The 21674-nt window shown below is 41.9% G+C and overlaps 2 protein-coding genes across 2 annotated transcripts in view; one reads left to right on the top strand and one right to left on the bottom strand.

Moving 5' to 3' along the window:
• Window positions 1-9249, top strand: part of ABCC3 (ATP binding cassette subfamily C member 3) — a 52298-nt gene extending 43049 nt beyond the window's left edge. The window contains exons 22-31 of the mRNA XM_050908466.1: window positions 508-715; window positions 1285-1595; window positions 2327-2526; window positions 2631-2757; window positions 3539-3640; window positions 4665-4811; window positions 6386-6544; window positions 6887-7053; window positions 8118-8312; window positions 8980-9249. Of these exons, the coding sequence (XP_050764423.1) occupies window positions 508-715; window positions 1285-1595; window positions 2327-2526; window positions 2631-2757; window positions 3539-3640; window positions 4665-4811; window positions 6386-6544; window positions 6887-7053; window positions 8118-8312; window positions 8980-9088 (1725 nt within the window). The 3' untranslated portion in view covers window positions 9089-9249. The remainder of the gene's footprint in view (window positions 1-507; window positions 716-1284; window positions 1596-2326; window positions 2527-2630; window positions 2758-3538; window positions 3641-4664; window positions 4812-6385; window positions 6545-6886; window positions 7054-8117; window positions 8313-8979) is intronic.
• Window positions 9250-11472: 2223 nt separating this feature from the next.
• ANKRD40 (ankyrin repeat domain 40) lies at window positions 11473-19884 on the bottom strand. Its single transcript, XM_050908484.1, has 5 exons — window positions 19708-19884; window positions 16555-16703; window positions 15002-15475; window positions 13947-14128; window positions 11473-12640 (listed from the first exon to the last, which is right to left on the bottom strand). The coding sequence occupies exons 1-5, from the start codon at window positions 19839-19841 to the stop codon at window positions 12500-12502; spliced, it is 1080 nt and encodes a 359-aa protein (XP_050764441.1). The 5' UTR covers window positions 19842-19884; the 3' UTR covers window positions 11473-12499.
• Window positions 19885-21674: the final 1790 nt, after the last annotated feature.

The raw sequence follows: 21674 nt of genomic DNA, 5'->3' as shown, positions 1-21674 counted from the left end.
TGCCACAAGCATCATCTGTTTATGTTCCTATTCGGGTGCAGTAGCATTTGGTACCTCATTTAAGCTGCTGTAAAGACACCTGAATGGAGGCATATTCAGTGCTTTTCCTTAAATAGGCCATTAGTCCTCAGCTTGATATGCCTGCCAAGTTGCTTCTTTTGCCTGAAAAACTTGGCTCCTGTTCTTCTTACCCATCCTTTGCTGCTATTTGATCAGCCTCTTTTTTTTCCCTCTGGCATAGTCTTAAAAACTGAAACCCCACAAAACTCATAAAATACAGTTCCTCAAAATGGAGGAAAAGAGTATTTCAGAGAAGTTTCTGACTTGTTTTGAAAGTCATCTCCCTGACGTGGAGCTCAGGCAGATGAACTGTTCTCTGTGGTATGTTAGAGTTTGGGCAGTTTTGAACTTAGCAGTTCCTCTGATGAAGAATTTTTTTTCTCTTCTTCTGTCTAAACTCCTGTTTGTGTAAGTTGTACAAACCAGCTTTGGTGTGTGATTTTGCAGGTAAAGCTAGCGGTGTTCTGGCAATACGTGAAGGCTGTCAGCCCTGTCATTTCTTTAGTGATATGTTTCCTATATTGCTGTCAAAATGCTGCTGCTATTGGGGCCAATGTGTGGCTCAGTGACTGGACCAATGAGCCAGTGATAAATGGGACTCAGCACAACACAGCCATGCGAATCGGAGTCTATGCTGCCTTGGGCCTCTTGCAAGGTGAGACCAGATAAAATCATGATGTCTGAATGTTTAGTAAAGAGAAATTAAGTGGGAAAGCCACGGCACCAGTTGCTGGTGGCCCAAAATTGCCCCCTAAACCCTATCCTAAGCGAGGGAAATAACGTAACCTAGAGCTACAAAGTCTTGAGCTCAGCCCAACGCTTTTAATTTTGTTGTGAAGCCCTTGGAGGGGCTTGAAAGGGTGACATGGAAACTTGAGAGGTAAGTTGGAGAAAAAACACGAAAACTTAGGTGCAGAAGAGACTGAAGGGTTGGGGTGAAGCTGTAGCATTAGGACTTCATGGAGGCTTGTGGAAAGCAGAGGGAGGATGGTTGTGCTTCTGTCTAATGTGGACTATGTGGTGAAAACCTACAGGACATGTTCCTGTGCCTTAGGCAGCAGTGGCCGCAATGCCATAGTGCTAATGTGCATGGTAAGAGAAGGGTGAACAGGGAATGTAGTAAAGGCAAAAAGGCTTCTAGCACAACAGAAACTGCCGAGAGTCAGAGCTGCGAATCGGGAACATCATGTTCACTGGTTAACACATCTCCTCTTCACCTGTTAGGCCTCATAGTACTCATCTGCTCCTTCACCCTGGCAATGGGAGGCATTAACGCAGCCCGGACACTCCACGCTGCTCTGCTGGAGAACAAATTTCACACCCCGCAGTCCTTCTATGACACCACCCCAACCGGCCGAATCATCAACCGCTTTTCGAAGGACATCTATGTGATCGACGAAGTAATCCCACCGACCATCTTGATGTTCCTCGGAACATTCTTCACCTCTTTATCGACGATGATTGTAATTATAGCAAGTACTCCGCTCTTCGCTGTGGTTATAGTTCCACTTGCAATTCTGTACTTCTTTGTTCAGGTAACTGGAAAAATATCTGACTACCATTGCAATGACTCTTATTCCATTGTTCGTCTTTCTTTTTAGGAAAAACAACATGAATTTGGGGGAAAACTGAAATATCTGAAATAACTACATGTTTATGTAAACAAAACATTATTTACTTCTCTCAGAAAATGTCCTGTGAGATGTGGTCATGAAATAAATAGGCATAACCTTTTTTTGCCTTTAAATAATAACAAATAAGCCTACTGCTAGAGATAGACCTGCAGTGCACTTTAATATATTGAAGTGTGTATATATTTGACATATTGACAAGTTTTTAAGGCACAGAGGAGTTAAAATGTTGAAAATAGAAAGCATCAATTTTATTGACTTCTGAGCAAAATTGAAGCTTATGTTATAGACTGTAAATAGAGACTTGATAATGGACGTGCAAATTCATGTTTCGTTTTCTTGGAAGATGAGGCTCCTACAAATGGATTCATTTTGTTAGACTATATTAACTACATTTAAAGGAACATAGATAAATTCAACTTACAGTCTATAGAAATTGCAGTTACCCAATGCTCTGTTGTGGAATGAAGCAAAGATAACTTTCTTAAAATTATTCTTAATTATAGAGAATATTTTGGAGGGTTGAAGTGCATCAGAAGCAATCTCCTTTAAATCCTTACCCTAAACAATTCTTCACTGTTAATTAAAAGAGGAAGTATTTCATGTACCCTTCAATTTTCTCCAAAAAATGGCAGCGATTCTACGTAGCTACCTCCCGCCAGCTGAAGCGTCTGGAGTCTGTGAGCAGATCTCCCATCTACTCACATTTCTCAGAAACAGTATCGGGGGCCAGTGTCATCAGAGCCTATAGAAGAGTGAAGTCCTTCGTAGACATCAGTGATCTGAAGATGGATGAAAATCAGAAGAGTTACTATCCTGGCATAGTATCAAACAGGTAAAAAGGCATATAACTTCTTGTTCCCACTTAGATAATCCCGTGTTTGCATAACTGGTCCAAGCAACCATTTACCACTCTGCTTATGTCTGCCTTTTTACCAGATGGCTGGGTGTTCGAGTTGAATTTGTGGGGAACTGTATTGTCCTTTTTGCTGCCCTTTTTGCTGTGATTGGTAAAAACAGCCTGAATGCTGGCTTGGTAGGACTTTCAGTATCTTATGCATTACAGGTATGTATTATGGCTTTCTGTCCATTGGTGGGTTTGCATTTTCATAGATGGTATGGATATATTAGCAATAATTTAAGTGCTTGTTAAAGCTGAAGTTAATAAGGAAATAATAAAAATGAGTTGTGGGACGTCTGGAAACAGTAGAGATTTACACTGAATGCTGACAGACCACCAGCAAACTCACATGCAGTAGAACTTCAGGGCACCGAGGTTGTGCTGCACCCCAGTATCCCCAGTGGCAGCATGCAGGAAGCTCAGGAAGTGTCAGGTGCACCCACCGAGAACAGGTCATTTGAGCAGCATGGGCTTAACATGTCCTGCATCGTGCCTGCTACGTAGCACATCGGTGAGTCCAGGTAATCACAGGCAGATCAGTAGGATTCATAAATGGGCAAGATAAACTGTACTCACCCAAGCTGTGGACAGCTTAGCAGATTTAATGGCCTCACTCTTGCCAGAAGCTTTTCAGATACCATGAGTGTGCAGGATTGCTATTAGCAATTTTCCAGTGAGACCCATGACTAGGGGAATGACTTCCAACCAACTTTTTTGAGAGGGCCATTTGTTAAATCACCATGGGAGGCATATGCTTCTTCATGTAAGCACCTGATTATCTGTAGACTTCTTGTCCCAGTAACTGTATTAATGTCAATGCAAAGGTAATCATTCCATTTGTAATATTAATGTGAATCCATGTCTTAATAGCAGTGTCTGGTTTTGTTGTTATTATTAAATCTGTTGTTCCTCTGTGGGTGATATTTTGTTCCTTGTCTTCTCCAAGGTGACCTTGTCTCTGAATTGGATGGTCCGAATGACTTCTGAACTTGAAACTAACATTGTGGCTGTTGAAAGAATAAAAGAGTATTCAGAAACTGAAACGGAGGTCAGCTACCAAGCGTCAAGCATGCTCACCAACAAGCGTGGCGAAATTTTAATGCACACATTTACATGGTCTTTCTTTAGACTCTTGAGAGACAGTTCCTGCTCTGAGTGTGTTATCGTTTAACCTGAACAAATGTCACGCTCTGAACAGTAATTTATGCTATCACAGCTCCAAATTATTACTGCTGTCATGCAGCCTGTGCTTAGCATCTCATTTTCTGGTACTGTGAGTGGCTATAGCACAACAGAGATGAGTTTCACCATCAGAATATTGCTCCCATTGGGTTTGAAGTGTTTGATGCATAGTCCTACCTGCATGGATGGTGCTGTGATCCTGCTAGTGAGCACAGCTGCAGTACGATTATCAGGCTATGCACATGTTTTCAATAGTATTTCTATTTAAACAGCTTAATCAGTCCTTGTCTCCTGTGAGAGAAGAACATCTCTAGGAACACTGTACTGCCTAATCCAGGAAAATCATCCAATCGTCTACCTTTGTTGCCAAAGACTTTTAAAGGTGGCAGATGGAGCTATGCTGGGAAATCTGCTGCTCTGTGGACACACTGGGTTTTGTTAGCCCTGTGTACATGATGAGAGACTAAGAATTAGGAAATGGAGGATCTGAGGAGAGCTGCAGTGTACGGTTCTGGAGATCGAGTATTTAATCTGGAAGCTAAAAGGGAGCTAGACAAGATGCATGATACATGTTATAAGCCAGAGCTTGAGCTGGCATGAAACAGGCAGTGTTCTGTTGAAGTTAATGGAAAAAATGTAAATTTATATCCATTGAGGATTTGGCCCTATATGCTCAGACTTTTTTTTCTGTAAACTTCACAACAAAGACCAAAATGGGTGGATACTTAGGAACCCATGTTTTTCCCCCATTATTATAAATTTATTTGATAATGGAGATTTGATTTATCAGCTATATTTCTAGTAACCCACAAATGTTAGTGTTTGTATCTGAGTTTGAATTATTTTTTCTTAAACCTATATGAGGCGTTTCTGACTTCTGTTTTCCTTAGGCTCCCTGGATCATTGAGGGCAAGAGTCCCCCAGAAGACTGGCCATCCAAGGGAGAGCTGGAGTTTGTGAATTATTCAGTGAGATACAGGAAGGGCCTGGATCTTGTGCTGAAGGGTCTAAACCTCCAAGTGCACGGTGGAGAAAAGGTGAGTTACCAGCTGTATGTCTTTGCTAGAACTTTGCTCTGGGCCTCCAGTGACAACCATGGAGTAGAGGACAGGGTCTACAAGCACGCTTGCCCCAGTGGTGGAGACCTACTGTCGTGGTTTAACCCCAGTCAGAAGCCAAGCACCACACAGTGCTCCCTCGCTCCCCGTCCCCCTCCCCCTGCTCCTGGTGGGATGGGGAGGAGAATCGGGAAAGAAGGCAGAACTCGTGGGTTGAGATAAGAACAGTTTAATAACTAAAGTAAAATATAAAATTAACAATAATAGTAATGAAATATAATAATAGTAATACTACTACTAATAATAGTAATGAAAAAGAATATAACAAAAAAAAGGGGGGGGGAAGGAAAAAAACCCCAGTGATGCACAATGCAATTGCTCACCACCCGCTGACCGATGCCGGAGCGGCGATCCGCGCCTCCTGGCCAACTCCCCCCTGTTTCTATACTGGGCATGACGTTCCATGGTATGGAATACCCCTTTGGCTAGTTCAGGTCAGCTGCCCCGGCCGTGCTCCCTCCCAGCTCCTTGCACACCTGCTTGCTGGCAGAGCATGGGAGACTGAAAAGTCCTTGGCTTAAGATAAGCGCTACTTAGCAACAACTCAAACATCAGAGTGTTATCAACAGTATTCTCATACTAAATCCAAAACACAGCACTGTACCAGCTACTAAGAAGAGAGTTAACTCTGTCCCAGCCGAAACCAGGACACCTACTCAAGCTGGCATTGCAGGAGCCAGCAGTGACAACCATGCTGTCGTTGTGCCAGCATCCTCCAGGCTGGAAGCAGTAGGACCACTTGCATGGGACTTTCTGGACTTTCCAAGTTAGGCTGGCAACAGGCTGCCGTACACCGTGTAGGAGGCACCAGCGCAAGTGACAAAAATTCAGTGACAAGAACACTTTTCTGAAGCAGGGCAGATGGGAGAAGGAATTCCAGCTTTTTCCGCTCTCTGGCTTTCCCTGTGAAATTTTTGGCATAGAAGGAAATGACATTCTTTGCTTCCTTAATTAGGAAATTGTCTTTGTTCTGGGAGATTGGTTTCTTCATGCTTCAATTGAAAGTTCTGGGGTTTGCATGCTGGTGACAGAACAATTAGCATGGGAAAGTCCTCCACTTAACAGGCTGTTATTAAAAGAGAAGAGAATTATCCTTACACTAAGCAGACAGGATGAGAACTGCCTTTTGGAATAGAGATACACATGCTTACCATAAAGTCTGAATTGCCCTCTGAAAAGCTTTTATTTCTTGTCCTTGAGTGATTGGACTCCTAACATGGGTACTTCAGCTAATCACCCGAAGTTATGTAGGATGGCTCTAGGCCTATGTACATATTTATATGCAATATCATTCAAACTATGGGAATGGCAATATATACATTACAATGTATGACATGGGGGTTTCTAGGGAAGGATGGTTGCATTCTTTCTTAGATTCAGATCTTGTGTCAAACCTCGTAGAGGAATCTTGGAGGTTTGTTTGGGGATTTTTTGTTGGTTTTTGTTTTGGTTTTAACTATATGCTTTGTTGTTAAACCTGCAATTTGTTGTAGATTGGAATTGTTGGCAGAACCGGAGCAGGGAAGTCCTCCATGACGCTCTGTCTCTTTAGGATCCTGGAAGCTGTAAAAGGCGAAATTAAAATCGATGGTGTGAAAATTTCAGAGATTGGTCTCCATGACCTTCGATCGAGGCTAACAATTATTCCTCAGGTACTGTTTCTGTGTATCACAACAAAGGAAGGATTTCTAATACCTTAGCAAACCATAAATAATGGTTTATCCACAGAGGACAATGCTTTGTTACACTCTGAAAATTGTTTCAGAAAAACAAACTATTTATACTTTAAGTGGTAAGCTGATGCTGGGTGATAAAACAGGATTTAGGATAAACCATCTTTACAGTTGGAACCTGAGTTTTAAGTGTCTATAACGTAATGTATTTTCAGAGTGGATGGGATTGGGAGGTGGCCTACCTGCAATGCAATGGAGACTTCAAAGCAGTAACTGTACTTAAAACAGCTAAAGCACTTGTCTAATGAAAATTGGTTCCAGGATCCTGTTCTCTTTTCTGGAACATTGAGGATGAACCTGGATCCATTTAATAAGTATTCAGATGAAGAAATATGGAAAGCTCTTGAACTGTCTCATTTGAAGAGGTTTGTCAGCAGCCAGCCATCCACGTTGGACTACGAATGCTCAGAAGGCGGAGAAAATCTTAGGTAAGGAATGCTTGGACTAGAAACATACACTGAGCTTTCATTCAGCTGTAACAGCGAGTAACACTTGAGCACAGGTTTACACTGTAGTCTGTGTCTGAAATGATGTAGCCGCCTATTCCTGTTTCAGGAAAACCACTAAGGCTCAAACATTTGCCTGCTGTTCTGCCTCTGCCACGAATGATCTGATTCTTCTTTGCTGCTGGGAAGGATTTCTCCCAAACCAAAATCCTGTCTTAGCAGTAAAGAAAGAAGTCTCAGGATGACATGGGATTAGGAATAGGCAGTCCCTTAAACATGGTTTGGTAGGAAGCGAATGCCATGATAACATATATAACTGCTGTGCTGAGTAAGAGCCCTCTGCCTAAACTGACACTTTAGTAATGTTTATTTTCCATTATTATTTGGAAGACCCACGAAGACATGAATGAGGATGATAAAATGCCATGCTTTGATACGATGCGTTGGCTTCTGAGACTGTGGTGTAACCAGATTATGTATGTGATGAATGTTCAGCTCCTTCCTCATCCAGCAGAAACACTCAGACAGAGGCTGTGTCTGGGGTGCGTTTGTAGCAGGGGAGGAAGTGTGGGCTGCCCAGACTTCCCCCCCCCCCCCCCCTTTTTTTTTCTGGTAGAAAGGATTTACAGCCTCAGAACACTTTTTTCTTTTTTTTTTTTCCCCTTTTTTTTTCCCCTTTTTTTTTTTTTAAGTTCGCATATGTTCAGTGTTGTTACAACTGTGTGTGTTTCTGAAAGCTCCGGCAGAAGCACTGTAATCATTAGTTTCCCTGGCTTTTGTCACAGTGATAGAAAGGGAGAATTTGGTGGCTCTGTCAGTACTGGGTCAGCCAGTAAGTGAACACATATGCTAAAACTAGCTGAGTAATGCTGCAGTGTGTATGTATTAGCTCTAGGGCTGACAGACCAGGCTGTTTGTTAAATGCTATTTTTTTTTGTTCGGTAACTTTACCTGATGAGTAATCTGCTCTAGCACAAGTGATTCTGAGCAGTGGAGAGCTAAGGGCAGTGGGGCCTCATTTGTGAAAGCCCTGTCTCTGCTTGCAGCGTTGGCCAAAGACAACTCGTCTGTCTGGCAAGAGCACTGCTTCGCAAGACGAGAATCTTGATCCTAGACGAAGCGACAGCAGCTATCGATCTCGAGACAGATGATCTTATCCAGATGACAATTAGGACCCAGTTTGAAGACTGCACAGTGCTGACAATAGCACACAGGCTGAACACAATTATGGACTACACAAGGTAAAAATCTCTTAATGGTGCATGACAGGGGAGGCTCACCGGTTTACTGGGTATGTGGAGCAGCACTTAAAAGGGTCTGGTTTGTCTCTAGATAGTCACACTGATGCTCTTGTCAGGTAGTATGTAAGCAATGATGTTTAAGCCATATAATCCTAGAATATCCAGACCCGACTTTGCTTCTGTTGGCGTAAGAAACAGGTTCTATATTCACTAACCAGAGCTGCACAAGAGATACTAACCAGTTGCATTAATGGCACTGTCAGCAAGCTTATGGATCCTTTCTTGACTAGCAGCTGCTGTAAATTTCTCACTAACATCATGTCATATTAATTACTTTAAAATATATTAAAATATATTACTATACTTCATGAGCTTTTATCTCTTTGGCTTTCTGGTACTGTATTTTCAATTCCAGAACTGCCAGTATGACACTTCCCCCCCCATTACACCTGGGAGATAGCAAATGTCCTGTACCTTTTTAAATCAAACAGCAGCTCAGGGAGAATGTTTATCATCTATTGTGTTTCAATGTGTGAAAATAATTGAGCAAAACAAAGGCAAGGAAAAGATTAGAGCAGTTTGCTTTGTGATAAAAAGGGGTATCAGATTTCTTGTGAGGAATTCTCTGACATATCTTCCCCCCCACACTATCTTTTGTTTTGCACAGGGTTCTTGTTCTAGACAACGGAACCATAGCTGAATTCGATACACCTGCAAGCCTTATAGCGTCAAAGGGTATTTTCTACAGTATGGCCAAAGATGCTGGACTAGCATGAAAAGATGACCCCTTGGGTTTTTGGTTTGGGGTTTTGTTTTTAGTATTGCTGACTTGCCACAAAAGTGACTTGTGAATGTACTGTAATTTACAAAACAGTTTTTATAGTAGGCTAAACTTGTGATATGTGAACAAAAAGTATTTTACAATTATAAGGACCAGAAAGTGAATTTTATATTTTTAAATATTTTCTATATACATAAAGTATTTTATTATATGCTTTTTTCCCAAAGAATGCCAAACACTCTGCCAAGAAAATGTATGTATCGCAGGGCAATAAGTACTGTATTCAGGTTTATAGTTAGTAAATTATATTAATGGTACAAAATATACCTGTTTTGTGTGTTTTCTGCATAAGGATTCATTGGTCTTGAAGTGGAAAGACAGGCCCAGTTAAGCAGTGACTCAGCTGAAAAATAGTGAAACAGTGTGTAATCTCTGAGTGGTTCCAACCTGTTCCTTTCAGTATTTCCCCCAGGACAAGGGAGTTGAATGCTATGGCTTCAGGGCTGTGAGCTATCCCAGGACCTTTGGTATCCCTGCCCAGGGCAACTTTAGCATTATAAAGTTCCTCCTCGGCATAAGAATTAGGAGTAGTGTGTATTTAAAACTAAACCTACAGATGGCTTAATATAAATCATTAACTACACAATTTCTACCAATTTAGTAGACTCCACATAAGCCTGCGGGGACATGATTGGCACAGAAGTATTACAATTTTGCTGTTTCTCTCTTATGTATGAAGTCTCTATGAGTAAGTCTCCATTTAAGCTGAACATCCATGCTGAGCAGATATGTATATAATTTATCTCATTCAACACTTAATCACCTGAAATAATATGTGATTTGTTTTGCAGAAATGAATATCTACCTTCCATTGATAACCAAACCTCCTCAGATTAAAGGGAGTACTATGTTTAAACAGTATTTGCTGCTAGAATCTGATAGAACATCTTTCACTTTAGTTGTTCACTTCCTACACCAAGCACTCTAGAAACCTACCCGGCAAGAAAAAGTTCCTATGTTTTTCCATAAGTAAAAGTTCAGAAAAACTTTGAGAAGACAAAAATAATCATTTATTAATTCTTACAAATGATACTTCTTAAATAGAAACAAGAATCTGCAGCGAAGCATTCATTTGACATTAACATTTCATATAGCAGAGCACAAAGTAATGAATTATTTATCATACACAGTAATGTAATGATTACACTGATCAGATTGTTAGGAGTGTTAATAGTATCTTCTGTGTATAAACTGCATAAGGTATAAAAATATTCCTCGGAATGCATAGATAGCCATCAGCATCTCTGCAAGATAATCAGTGTAACAACGAAGTTGAGCTTTTCTCTAGTAGGTCTGACTGGTTAAGCCTGGTACCTTCATGGATTTAGCTGGCGTTTAGAGAGCCGATGCCTAAACCGTATCTGTTCTGTGTGCCAGGGAGAATGCAATAGACAAAGTGTGATACGAGGAACAACAATTTTATTATTGCATTATACAGAAGTTAATATACTACCAGCAATTTGGTATAAAACCCAGACATTGCCAATGACTCAGACCACATTTGACCTCCAGTGCTTTTCAGAAGAGGATATTTTGTTGTGACAAAACGTTCTACTCTTAGCCTTAGGAGACTGAGCTTCAGTCTAGTTAATTGGCACACAGGAAATGTGGGTGTTTGCATGGATCTGTGCTTCCAGGTAAACAGTGGACATCCGACTACAAGGCAGACTGGGAGAGGGCTCCCTCTTGTGCGCTGTCACTCCTGCTGAAGCTGCTTCCCTTTGCACAGAGTACTACTCACTGGATGAGACAGCGAGCACGGGTAAATTTGGGTACCAGTTCCTATTGTATGAGCTGTAATATAGGTGGCTGCCCTGACTGCAGGGGAAGAATGAACTTCTTTACCTGCCACAGCCTCTGAGAAAGGAGACACGGCTGTGGTGGATACCTAACAACTCCACTCAGAGGAAGTCATCTGGAGCGGTAAGAGTTTCAGATGCAGTTCTCACCTCAGCATTTCCTCCAGCTAGTTTGGGTGGCTCCCTGCTCAGCATGCTACTTCTATAAATCCCATTTACAGGTCCATATACATTGTAGAGCTAACTTGGGCTGTAAATTCTTAGACAACAAGATGATAAAATCCTTTGGTTGCTGTCGTTTCCAAAGAAACTGGGGGGAAGGGCGGAGGAAGATGAAGAAACAGAGGGAAATTCAGTCCAGTTTGGTATGTTCTGTTTGCTTGTCTCATACTTTAGTTCGTTCACCTAATTCATAGTACATACTTTTACAGTTAGGCTACCAGAATAGAACTCTTCCTCAAATGCAAATGACTGAGTAAATACTAAAATCCTAAAAAAAATAGATAAAATCCAGCTCTTAAATACTTTTCAATTTATTTATTCCAGAATTTCATGGCAAAGTAGTCCAATTCTGAATTTTAAGGAACAGGAAAGTGGTTTTTTTCAGTAAACAACACGGATAAACACAAGTCATTGGGAAAAAGAAAATACATTGCATAGGAACATCAAGATTTAATATCAGCCCAGAAAACCCTGGGCATTTCACTAGTTTCTTTTTACACAGGCAACTTTAAAGTTTCAAGATGCAATCTTTCTCAGGAATGTAGAGGTAAAAGGAAAATACAATTACAATTTTTGTGCTTTTAAAAGGGGAAATTAAAGCAGCATTGGAGAAATGTGTTTTCAATACAGAAACAAAAATAGTATTTTAAATTGCACGTCAATACTATATATTGACAGACAACAATAAAAGGGATTTTGGTTGAGAGCATATTTATGATTTGGATAATTACTATCACTTTTTGTTTTCAACCTGAGAACTAGGGAAAAGTGTAAACAGGGATTAAGAAATCACAGGTAGTAAGTCACTTGATAGTATTTAAACTAGACATAGTTTTGTGCTTCTTCCACAGATTTAAACCCTTCTGGTTTTTTTCCTTCTGAGAAAGATATGACTTAAAATACATGATCTAAAAAGTGAACGTTAATGGTAATGGACTCAGTACAAATATTAAATGGGTTTCATGGCAGGTTCTTTAGCTTGAGTACCTCTGCTATTTTATAGCAAACAAATTATTAGAACAGTTTAAGGTAAGCCTTTCCCTGAGAGCTGCTAACTCTACAGTATTTCAAGATTATCTTTTTGTAAGGAAAAGTGTTGCATTAACAGATAGTTCTACCAATACTTCCTTTGCATTAAGCTACTTTCATATCAGACTCATTACTCTTAGATTAACTAGAGGCTGTAACTGTGCATAACAACTTCAGTTTATTTCAAGGTTAACAAAATAGATTTTTTTTCTTCACATCATTAGCCCTTAGATACTGTATTTCAAACGTAATTTTAAAATGAGAGATACAAGTCTTTTGTTTTATTCTTTAAACAATTAATATGTAAGTTCTGATGCCTTCTTGTTATAACCACTCCGTTCAGAAAGTGTCGGCACTCTGAAAAGTAAGTTTTTGTCGCTTACTGTTAGAACAAGCTCCAGTTCTTGGAAATCCTGTAGCCTTGCAACATCTTTGTCCTTTAAATAAATACAATAAGTTGTCAGGTAATAAACCGTCTGTTTAATTTTGCAGAGGTAAGTTAAAATCATAGGCTCATACTAACACAAGGTATGTATTTATCCATAAATATGACAATTCTTTACACTAAGCTGGAAAGCAGACATCCTGTTGCATCTTGTATTTATTCTGGGATCCTATTCAGCTACTCACTTAAGTCTATTTTTAGAAGGAATGCAACACTGCTGGTGAGTGCAAGTGATCTACTGCATGCCACCCCCAACTCCTCCTTTCCCCCCCTTGGTAATTCTTAGAAGCTGATGAATTGATTCTTGCATCTACCCAAGAAGGCCCTGCATGCAGCTTCCTCTAGAGCGGCCCGCCAACACCATCGTAGAGCTGGCTTTGGCAAGGTCTTCAGAGAGCAATGGAAGACACCCTCCCACAGTACAGGCTCGAGCTCTGATCCCCTCTGCAGCAGCACTATGCTGCTAAACAGCATGAAATAATAGAATTAGGTGTGTATCACCTCAAGGAACAATAAGTGTCCTTCAGTCCTACCCACAGAGCCTGAAGTAATTAGAGCTGGAAATAAAAACAGTCCTTTCAACAACAACCCAAGTTGGCAAGTGACAGAATTGCTTATGTCTTCCCCCCGCCCTTCACTTCTTGACTAACAAAGAGTAAGTCATCTTATAGTCAGTGAAGACACAGTACAGTGAAGTCTATTAATCTAGTACTAATCAGATTAGCTCCACGACTGACGCCAACAATGCTGTAGAGGGATTTGAGAGTGAAAGAAAGGTCAACGGTGAATCAGTAAAACAGGTCAGCAGGTCCGTTTTCTGTTTGCTGCACAGGTAAATGTTGCTGAAGTGAAAAGACAGTTACATTCCGAGACCTGCCCTCAGAATAATTCTGAAACACCTTTCTGTTTTTTGCAAGGACTGCATACAGTCCTCACTGACCTAGCACAACTCAGCTGAGTACTGCAGGCCTTTTAAATGCTGATGACAGGTCACGGTGGTGTGGTATTGCACTGAATTTAAGAATGTATTAGAGAAATCAGATGTTAATTGGGCTCAACACCAAATGTTTATGAAAGGAAATGATCAAGAAACATGAGAACCTTTTTACTAAAGAAACCAAAACAAACAACTGCTGAGTGCTGGAAGTTGAAGGAAGGTTTTTCGGGGGTTTTGTTTCTTTTGTTTTGTTTTTTTTGCAACATGGGCCTATACAGATGACCAACAAATTATTCCTTTTTAATGGTAATCTAAAAATCTTTTTTATAAGTTACTGCACTTCAAAATTTAGAGTTCTTACCTTTCTTAACATTGTATTTGGTAACTTTCTGATCTTCTGTACGTGCTCAGGGTTAACACCCAGCTCACGGCAACTCACTCGGAGCAGTTCCTTATAGGTCAGTTCTTGTCTGTCCAGTTCAATTTCAATGAAGTCATTTTCTCTAAGATTAGGGTTTTGTATTCTAACTTTAAGCACCAGTTCTATTAGAAATAGAAAGGTACATTAATAGGCAGATGTATAAAGGAATTGGAAAAGATACCTCTATACTAACTTCCAAATATCCCTGTGCTCTATTAACCTTGTTTGTATCATTTGTAACAACACAAGAATCCTCAGAAAGCAAACAACTGGACTCGTATGACCACAATTTTCATTAGATTGACTTTCATCAACCTATATGAAAAAATCATTACAAATCTAATAGTGTGTGTGTATGCATGTATGAACCTTTGCGTGAATACTCGTCTGACTGGATTTAAGCTAACTTAAAAGCAGATTATACTGGTTATCAACTTCCTGAGCAATCCAAGATTGCTTTTACTGTTTTTTGATTCTTTTGGTCATCAGTTAACTTCTCGTTGCTAATTCATGGCATCAGAACACCTTTTATTTCACGAATGAAATTCTGAACTGAAACTGAAATTCCAGATTTCCCTCTTTGGGCAGGCAAAATCTACCTGCAGAAAAGGCAGATCATGTAACAGTTCACCTGAAGACCCAGGTCTGCAGATTGAGCCCTGTGAGGTTCTCTCTTGAGCTCACTGGCTGCGTAGTCACATTCTTTATTTGAAGCTTGGAGTATGCTATTTAGACAATTAGATTACCCTGGTGTCTGTATGGTTTTATAGCATTTGAGGCAAATAGCAAACGTTTCCATCGATATTTTAATAACAGTTCCAGCAGAAAGTGGATATCTGCCTCTAATTCCCTTCAAATGTTTCCTGAATGCCTAAGCATGGGAACCTGAAAATCTCTGGAAGCGCTGTGAATACATGTAACCCCGATTAGTCTATTTTCACTGTCCAAGATGACAGAAGTTCTAAGACAAAACAAGAAGAGACTTTTACTGTTACCTTGCATATTAAGTGGAAAAGCTCCTGTGAAGAAAACCGGCTGAAATGCTGGCACAGGCCCCATACAGGAGCTGTTCTCTTGCTGAGGTATGGACTGATTTGATCCAGCTGGTGAAGGGGGACTTCTGCTCCAAGACACAGACCCCTGGTAAACTGGACCTCTCTGGAGGACAGGTTTGGAGCGTGGCGGTACAGTACACCCTCTGGGCAGCGATGGCACACCTCTGTTATCCGCCGCCTCGGGAGCAGCGTTCCCGTGCTGTAATGGTGCACGTGTGTAAGTCTCCACATCAGGTAAGGAAGAAGAGTCGGTATCTTGCGATTGTAAGTGTGAGAGACTCCCATTCACGGAGGGATCTGGAATACTGTTACTCATGGTGTTATAAACATAAGGGAAAGGTGGGTTAGCCAGATAATTAGGGATGATTGGCAGATCTGAATCTTTCTTTAAGTCTGGGAGTTCATCGTCTTCCACTGTAAAACAAACAAAACAACACTCTCCAAGACTGATTTGAGGGAAAAAAAGAAGTATTGCTGTTGCACTGTGGTTTTTTTTTTTCTTTTTTTTCTTTTTTTTTTTTAGGGGGAGGGAGTAGAGGGTTGAAAGCATCACAGGTTAAAAGATGAATCAAGAAGCACTATGCCTTTTTTTCTGCAGTAAACAGAATCGTGCCCAGGTGTTGCAATACAGTAAACACAAAAGCAGAGTCTGATTCTAGTAATTCTCGGGGTGCTATTTCCTTCTAAACACTGCAACACTTCTGGTTTGGTTTCGTTTGTTTTAATCCGTAGCCAGCACGTTGTAACATGGTCTCTGGTGGTATAATGCTATCGTCTTCATAATGTATAAGGCAATGAAAAACAAAGGGTAATATGTTGTTCGATATTAAGGCAGGGGATAAAGAGAAAAGAACATGCAGTACTGGGAGAGCTGAAACATTACCAATTCAACAGCTGCGAGACAATAATGAAAACAAAAACAGACAAGGGAATACAAAAGGGAGGAAAGAGGTTGTTAATCGACCACATTTCAAATTACTTATCACCTCTAGCAGCAAAGCCTACTCCGCTCCAACAGTTACAAAACACGATAAAAATGCTCTACCAATGTCCTTTAATGAGCTGTTTCTCTGGGCTGCTAATTTTCTATTTATTCAACAGTGTCTAAGCTCCACAGAACATCGGGAAAATTAGGTGTTGCTCATATAAGGGCTTCATACAAATTTGAGAGATTTTCTCCTGTTGCCCTTCTGAAAACAGGAAGCTGCATCTATCTGTCACTGGTTTAATCATGGCATTTTTCAAAACACCGTTTTTCTAATTTTTCAGTGTTTAGAAAAAAGTTTGGCGAGCTAGATATGGAATTTGTTGGTAATCCTCTTTTCTTAAACTTTGATTTCTTACCAAGTAAACACTCTAGAAATCAAGTCACAGTTATTACCAAAACCCGAACACAGTATCTTCACGTGCAAAATAAAGATTGGAACATACATGCTTTAAACAGCCTTACACTACAGTCTTTGACGATCGTATCACATAGCCAATAGCTTTACCTCCCAACATCTTCCTTATCTCTCTCTTTGACGTTAATTGGGCCGGCCTTTCTCCTTTCTTCGTGAGGATCTCCTTGTCAGCACCGGCGTGAAGCAGGTAAGCCACTACTGGAGCATGGTTCCGTTTACATGCCCAGTGCAAACAAGTCCTGCACATGGAAAATGTTAACACTGTTTGAAATCCTAAATTACGGCAGATTCATTTCCACTCATTCTTGCTGCCTAGGAGAAGAACAAGACCTAATGCATGTCTAACATAAAAAAGGTTTTAATTGCAATCTTCCTTGGAAATGTACACTGGTTTTGGAGCCTGCAGTGACACCTGCTGATGTAGTTTTCCCTTGCTCTAATGCTCTTGATGCCAAGTTACCATAGTAGTATTTTTAAAGTTCAAGATCTTTTCAATTTGTCATTTATTCGGCTACTAACTTTTCTGGAAAAATAAATACAAAAAGAAGGCTTGTGTATGCTATTTTAATCTTTGAAAGAATAAGTTGTACTTAAAATACTTGTGTGTGTGTGTATGTGAGCTAATAGGGATACTTCCCTAGGATGCTATTTTTACTCTTTAATTAATGCTGTCAGCACAATGACTTGCACTTTTTGGAAAGTAAATTATGTTTAAAATATTGTAAGAATAGTTTCTAAGCACAGTTCTTTACCCAGTTGCTATTCGCTGTACCAGCAATTCCCAAGCTTTGATCTGCAGACAACTAGTTTTCTGCAATCTGTAACTGATGCACAGAACTAATCACTTCTTTTCTATTTTTTTTAATTATTATTTGCAGTTGCTGACCTAGAGAGACGTCGTAAAGAAACATCCTAAAAGCTACTGAGCTTATTTAGTGCTTAGTATTAGAGACTTATATGTATACATATTATTTTTCTTCATAGACTGTCCTAGGAAGGGTGCTACAAAGTCTGCGTTTCAGAGGTGATACTGCTAGCAATATTGTAAAATTACGTATTCTCTCTCCAAGGTTGGGCTGTGCATTTCAGCTAGAAAGTGCCATTTTTAAATGGGACAAAATAATTTTGTCAGCAAAGAGTATTCCTGAATTTTTAACACCAAAGATCCCACAGAATCTGAGACAAGCTCCATGAAACTCAGCCCAGGTTTGTTTAGTTTTTCTGTGCAGTGTTTTCTGGACTTTTCACAAATATCGCCTTGTGAAAGGAGTGTGAATAGCCTGCATGAATTCAGAAGTAGCGCGTTGCCAAGTCATAAACTAGTTTCGACCAAAGCGGTGGGAAAAGGTGCAGACAGTGTGGCCGTGTTTGCTTTGAGTGAAACATTTGCCAGTTTACTTTGTAGAGAAGGTATGTAAGCCTCAATAGCATTGGCCTCATTTTGGGATCCATCCTGACCATTTCACGTGGTCTCATGCAGAGAGGTCACAGCTACCCATGGATCCAACGCGCTTCAAAATGTAACTACTCAGCACCTCTTAGCATCAAAGGTACTGAGAAGGTCATTGCAGAAATTTAAATTCTACAAGCAAACTTAAGTAAGAGTGAAGATCCATTTAGTGCCACAGTTAAATATGACCAGATCATTATTTTAAAAAACAATTCTATTTTATGACAGATTTCTTTCATCAATTCCAGTTTTAGATACTGTCCTGGTTTCAGGTGGGATAGAGTTAATTTTCTTCTTAGTAGCTGGTACAGTGCTGTGTTTTGGATTTAGTGTGAGAATAATGTTGATAACACACTGAGGTTTTAGTTGTTGCTAAGTAGCGCTTATCTTAAGGATTTTCGGTTTCCCATGCTCTGCCAGCAAGCAGGTGTGCAAGGAGCTGGGAGGGAGCACAGCCGGGACAGCTGACCCCAACTAGCCAAGGGGCTATTCCATACCATGGAACGTCATACTCAGTATATAAACAGGGGAGTTGGCCAGGAAGGGCAGATCGCTGCTCGGGCATCGGTCAGCGGGTGCTGAGCAATTGCATTGTGCATCACTGGTTTTTTTTTCTTTTTTTTCTTTTTTTTCCCCCTCTTCTTTTTGTTATATTCCTTTTCATTACTATTATTATTATTATATTTCATTATTACTATTGTAGTATATTTTACTTTAGGTATTAAACCGTTCTTATCTCAACCCACGAGTTCTTATCTCAACCCACCTTCTTTCCCAATTCTCCTCCCCATCCCACTGGAGCGGGGGGCGGGGGGCGAGGGAGCAGCTGCGTGGTGCTTAGCTCCTGGTTGGGGTTAAACCACGATAGATACAAACTCATTTTGAGGACAAGCAGCTGTTTATCTTACACACTAAGATAATTCAACATCTTAGGAATCAGTTCTCTTAAATTTTTACAAGTTCATTTTGAAACTCAAGTTGCAAGTGTCCCACACTTCTCAAAATTGCTGATTGAGCTTTCATCCTTAAAAGTCTCTTTTCCTAATTTTATTCTTCCTGGGTTTTATTACTTCAAGCACAATAAAGCACAGTAAATACAGGCTGAATTGAACTTACGGAAAACAGTCTCCAAAAATGCCTGAGCATTCCCTCTCAATCCTGCTTTGGATAACTCAGAGTGAGTGTGCGTGTGTGTGTTCATGTATATAGTCCCACTTGTACAAGTGTCTATTACAGAAAAGTCTCAGTTTCAGTGTGGTCAGGTGGTATCTGAATAAGATGTCAAAACCAACGCGTTTATATAAATCACTGAAGCAGCCTGCAAGTTCACTGCTTAAAAGGGAAAGTAATTTTCAAACTTGATTTAGGAGTTAATAGAAAATATTTCTGGCTGGACATGAACACGTGTTGGCAAGCCGAGGTTTGCGTTTGGACTGCCCGTGCTGTCTCAGGCTGCCAGCATGCCCTTCCAAAAAAAAAAAAGGCAAGACAAAGTAACAACAGTAGCCACACAGGGACCTGGAGAAGCCCCAAACAGCGCAGGATCCAAGCCCGAGGTGGGAAGGGGACGCGTGTCTCTAACAGCGGTTACCACCCGCATCACCATCTTCTTCCTCTTTGGAAGAGAGGTATCTACATAGAGGAGCATTCGGCAGCGGATCGACCTTTTAATTTCATTCCAAATTCAAACTGATTCGTGTTTCACGTGAAAGAGCGAGCCCACGGCAGCGTTAGCTCGGGGAAACCTGAGGAGAAATGCCTGCTACGGCGGCGGGGGCCGGCGGGAGCCTTACCAGCCGTTGACTTCGTTCTGGGAGTTGAGGCTGACCCCCAACTCCACCAGCCTCTGAACCTCCTCCGCGTCCCCCAGCGCCGCCGCCTCCCGCAGCCGCTCCTGCCGCTCCCGCTCGGCGGCCGGAGCCGCCATCTCGCCGCAGCCCCCGACCGCCTCCAGGCCGGGGCCAGCTCTCATCTCCCGCGCACCAGCCAGCCTCGGAGGAAGAACGGCGGACAACGGAGCGGCTCCCGCCGGCTCCAGCGGCGGAGCGGCGACCGGTGTCACCCCCGCAGGGGTCCGGGCCGCGCTCCGCTGGGGGACTCTATTACCGGTGACAACCCCGGCCCAGGCATCGAGTTCCGGCTCACAGCCGCGCTGGCGAGTCACGGCTGCTCAGCCCGGTGCCTTACCGGCCGCCCGCGGGTACGGGGCAGTCCTGAAGGCACTGGGGCGTTATTTGATATACATATAATTGCGTAATACACAGTGTCTCCCGCCCTGTTATTTGTTCTTGCGGGCTCGAGATTCGTGCGGTTGTTCTGTCTAGGAAATTCTCGTCATCTTTGCGCGTTCTCAGCAAAATCAATTAATCCCTAAAGAAAAAAAAAATCAACATCTGCCTGCAAATCAACCGGAAAGATTACAGGCAATTCCTGTACTCTGCATTGTTTGTTTTGAAAAGCTGGTTTTGGTCGTTGTGGACTTGTCCTAAACCAAGTTACAGGAGAGAGAACAGCTGGTAAAAATTTCACAACTATAAAAAGTCAAAAATTTCAAACTCCAGCCAGACAGCTAGCCATTTCTATTCTAGTCTGCTCTGCGCGACCATGCCGGCACGCTGGGGAAATCTGCAGTAGTTCGGCTCCAGTGTACCCGTTCGCTTTCTTGATGCAATTGGAGCAATGTAAAGAAGCTGAAGCACAGCCCAGTTCTGCCCCCGTTTCCTAAAGCCAACACCCGCCTCCCTTCCCGCCCCCAAAACCCAGAGTGTAGGATATTAAGACTGAAAATTCATACAAGTTGTGTTGCATTGATTTCAATTACACTCTTCCAACAGTTCCAGTGGGTTGTTAAGTCATTACAAAATTGCAAAGCTTGAAAGAACTTGGTGGTGCCTCACAGCACTGCGTAACGGGTGGTATGGACTGATTTCTGAAAGGAAACTCCACAGGTAACGCTGGTGTTTGCATGAAGCCCTCGGTGATTCTGAGCAAGGCTGCTGCGAGTCCTGTGGGTTTTACAGGATCAGCACGAATACAGACTTCAAGCTCTTAAAAAATATATAATTTAATTAAAAATTTAATTAATTTCATGCACTTAGGATGTTCAAAATGATTTTGAGAAATTGGGAAATAGTTGAGAATTGCTATGTGAAATTCGGTAAAGATGAGGTACAAAGCGACATCTAGAAAGGAAAAAAAAAAACCCAACCAAATGAGCAGAAACTGGTTCCAAGATCAAACAGTAAGATTTAGGTTAGACGTGAGGGACTTTTTTTTTCCTCCCAACGTGTTGGTAGAATTCCTAAGGGAATTCCCACTGCTGGAGGCACTCAGGAGGTCGGCAACTGTGCCTCAGGGATGGTTTTGGTGCCTTTGACCCTGCCAGGGAGCAGAGGGGACCGTGACAACCCTGCGGCTGCCGCCCAGCCCTGTGTCCTCTGCCTCCAGCCATGAACAGCATTGCAAAGGCTCCTGCCACAGCACCATGCGCCTGGGCCGCGTCCCAGCGCCATGACACCCCACGGGGCAGGACACCGTCCTGCGCGGCACCTGGCCTCCCTCACACCCACCCACGCACCGGTGTGGTATTTCTCTGTGGCGTTATTTCCCGGTGGGGGTGGCGGTGCCTCCTCGGCACCTCCTCGCCCGTCAGGCCCCTCAGCGGCCGCGCACACGACGACACCCCCAGGCCGGGCCGCGGGAAAGGGGACCAGCCCCGTCCCCGTTTTTCCCCGCCGCCATCTCGAACCGGGAGCCGTCC

Source organism: Gymnogyps californianus, chromosome 19 (genome assembly GCF_018139145.2).
Source record: "Gymnogyps californianus isolate 813 chromosome 19, ASM1813914v2, whole genome shotgun sequence".
In the NCBI taxonomy this organism is placed as follows: Eukaryota; Metazoa; Chordata; class Aves; order Accipitriformes; family Cathartidae; genus Gymnogyps; species Gymnogyps californianus.
Note: the sequence above shows the minus strand (reverse complement) of the source record. Positions and strands in the feature narration are given on the sequence as shown.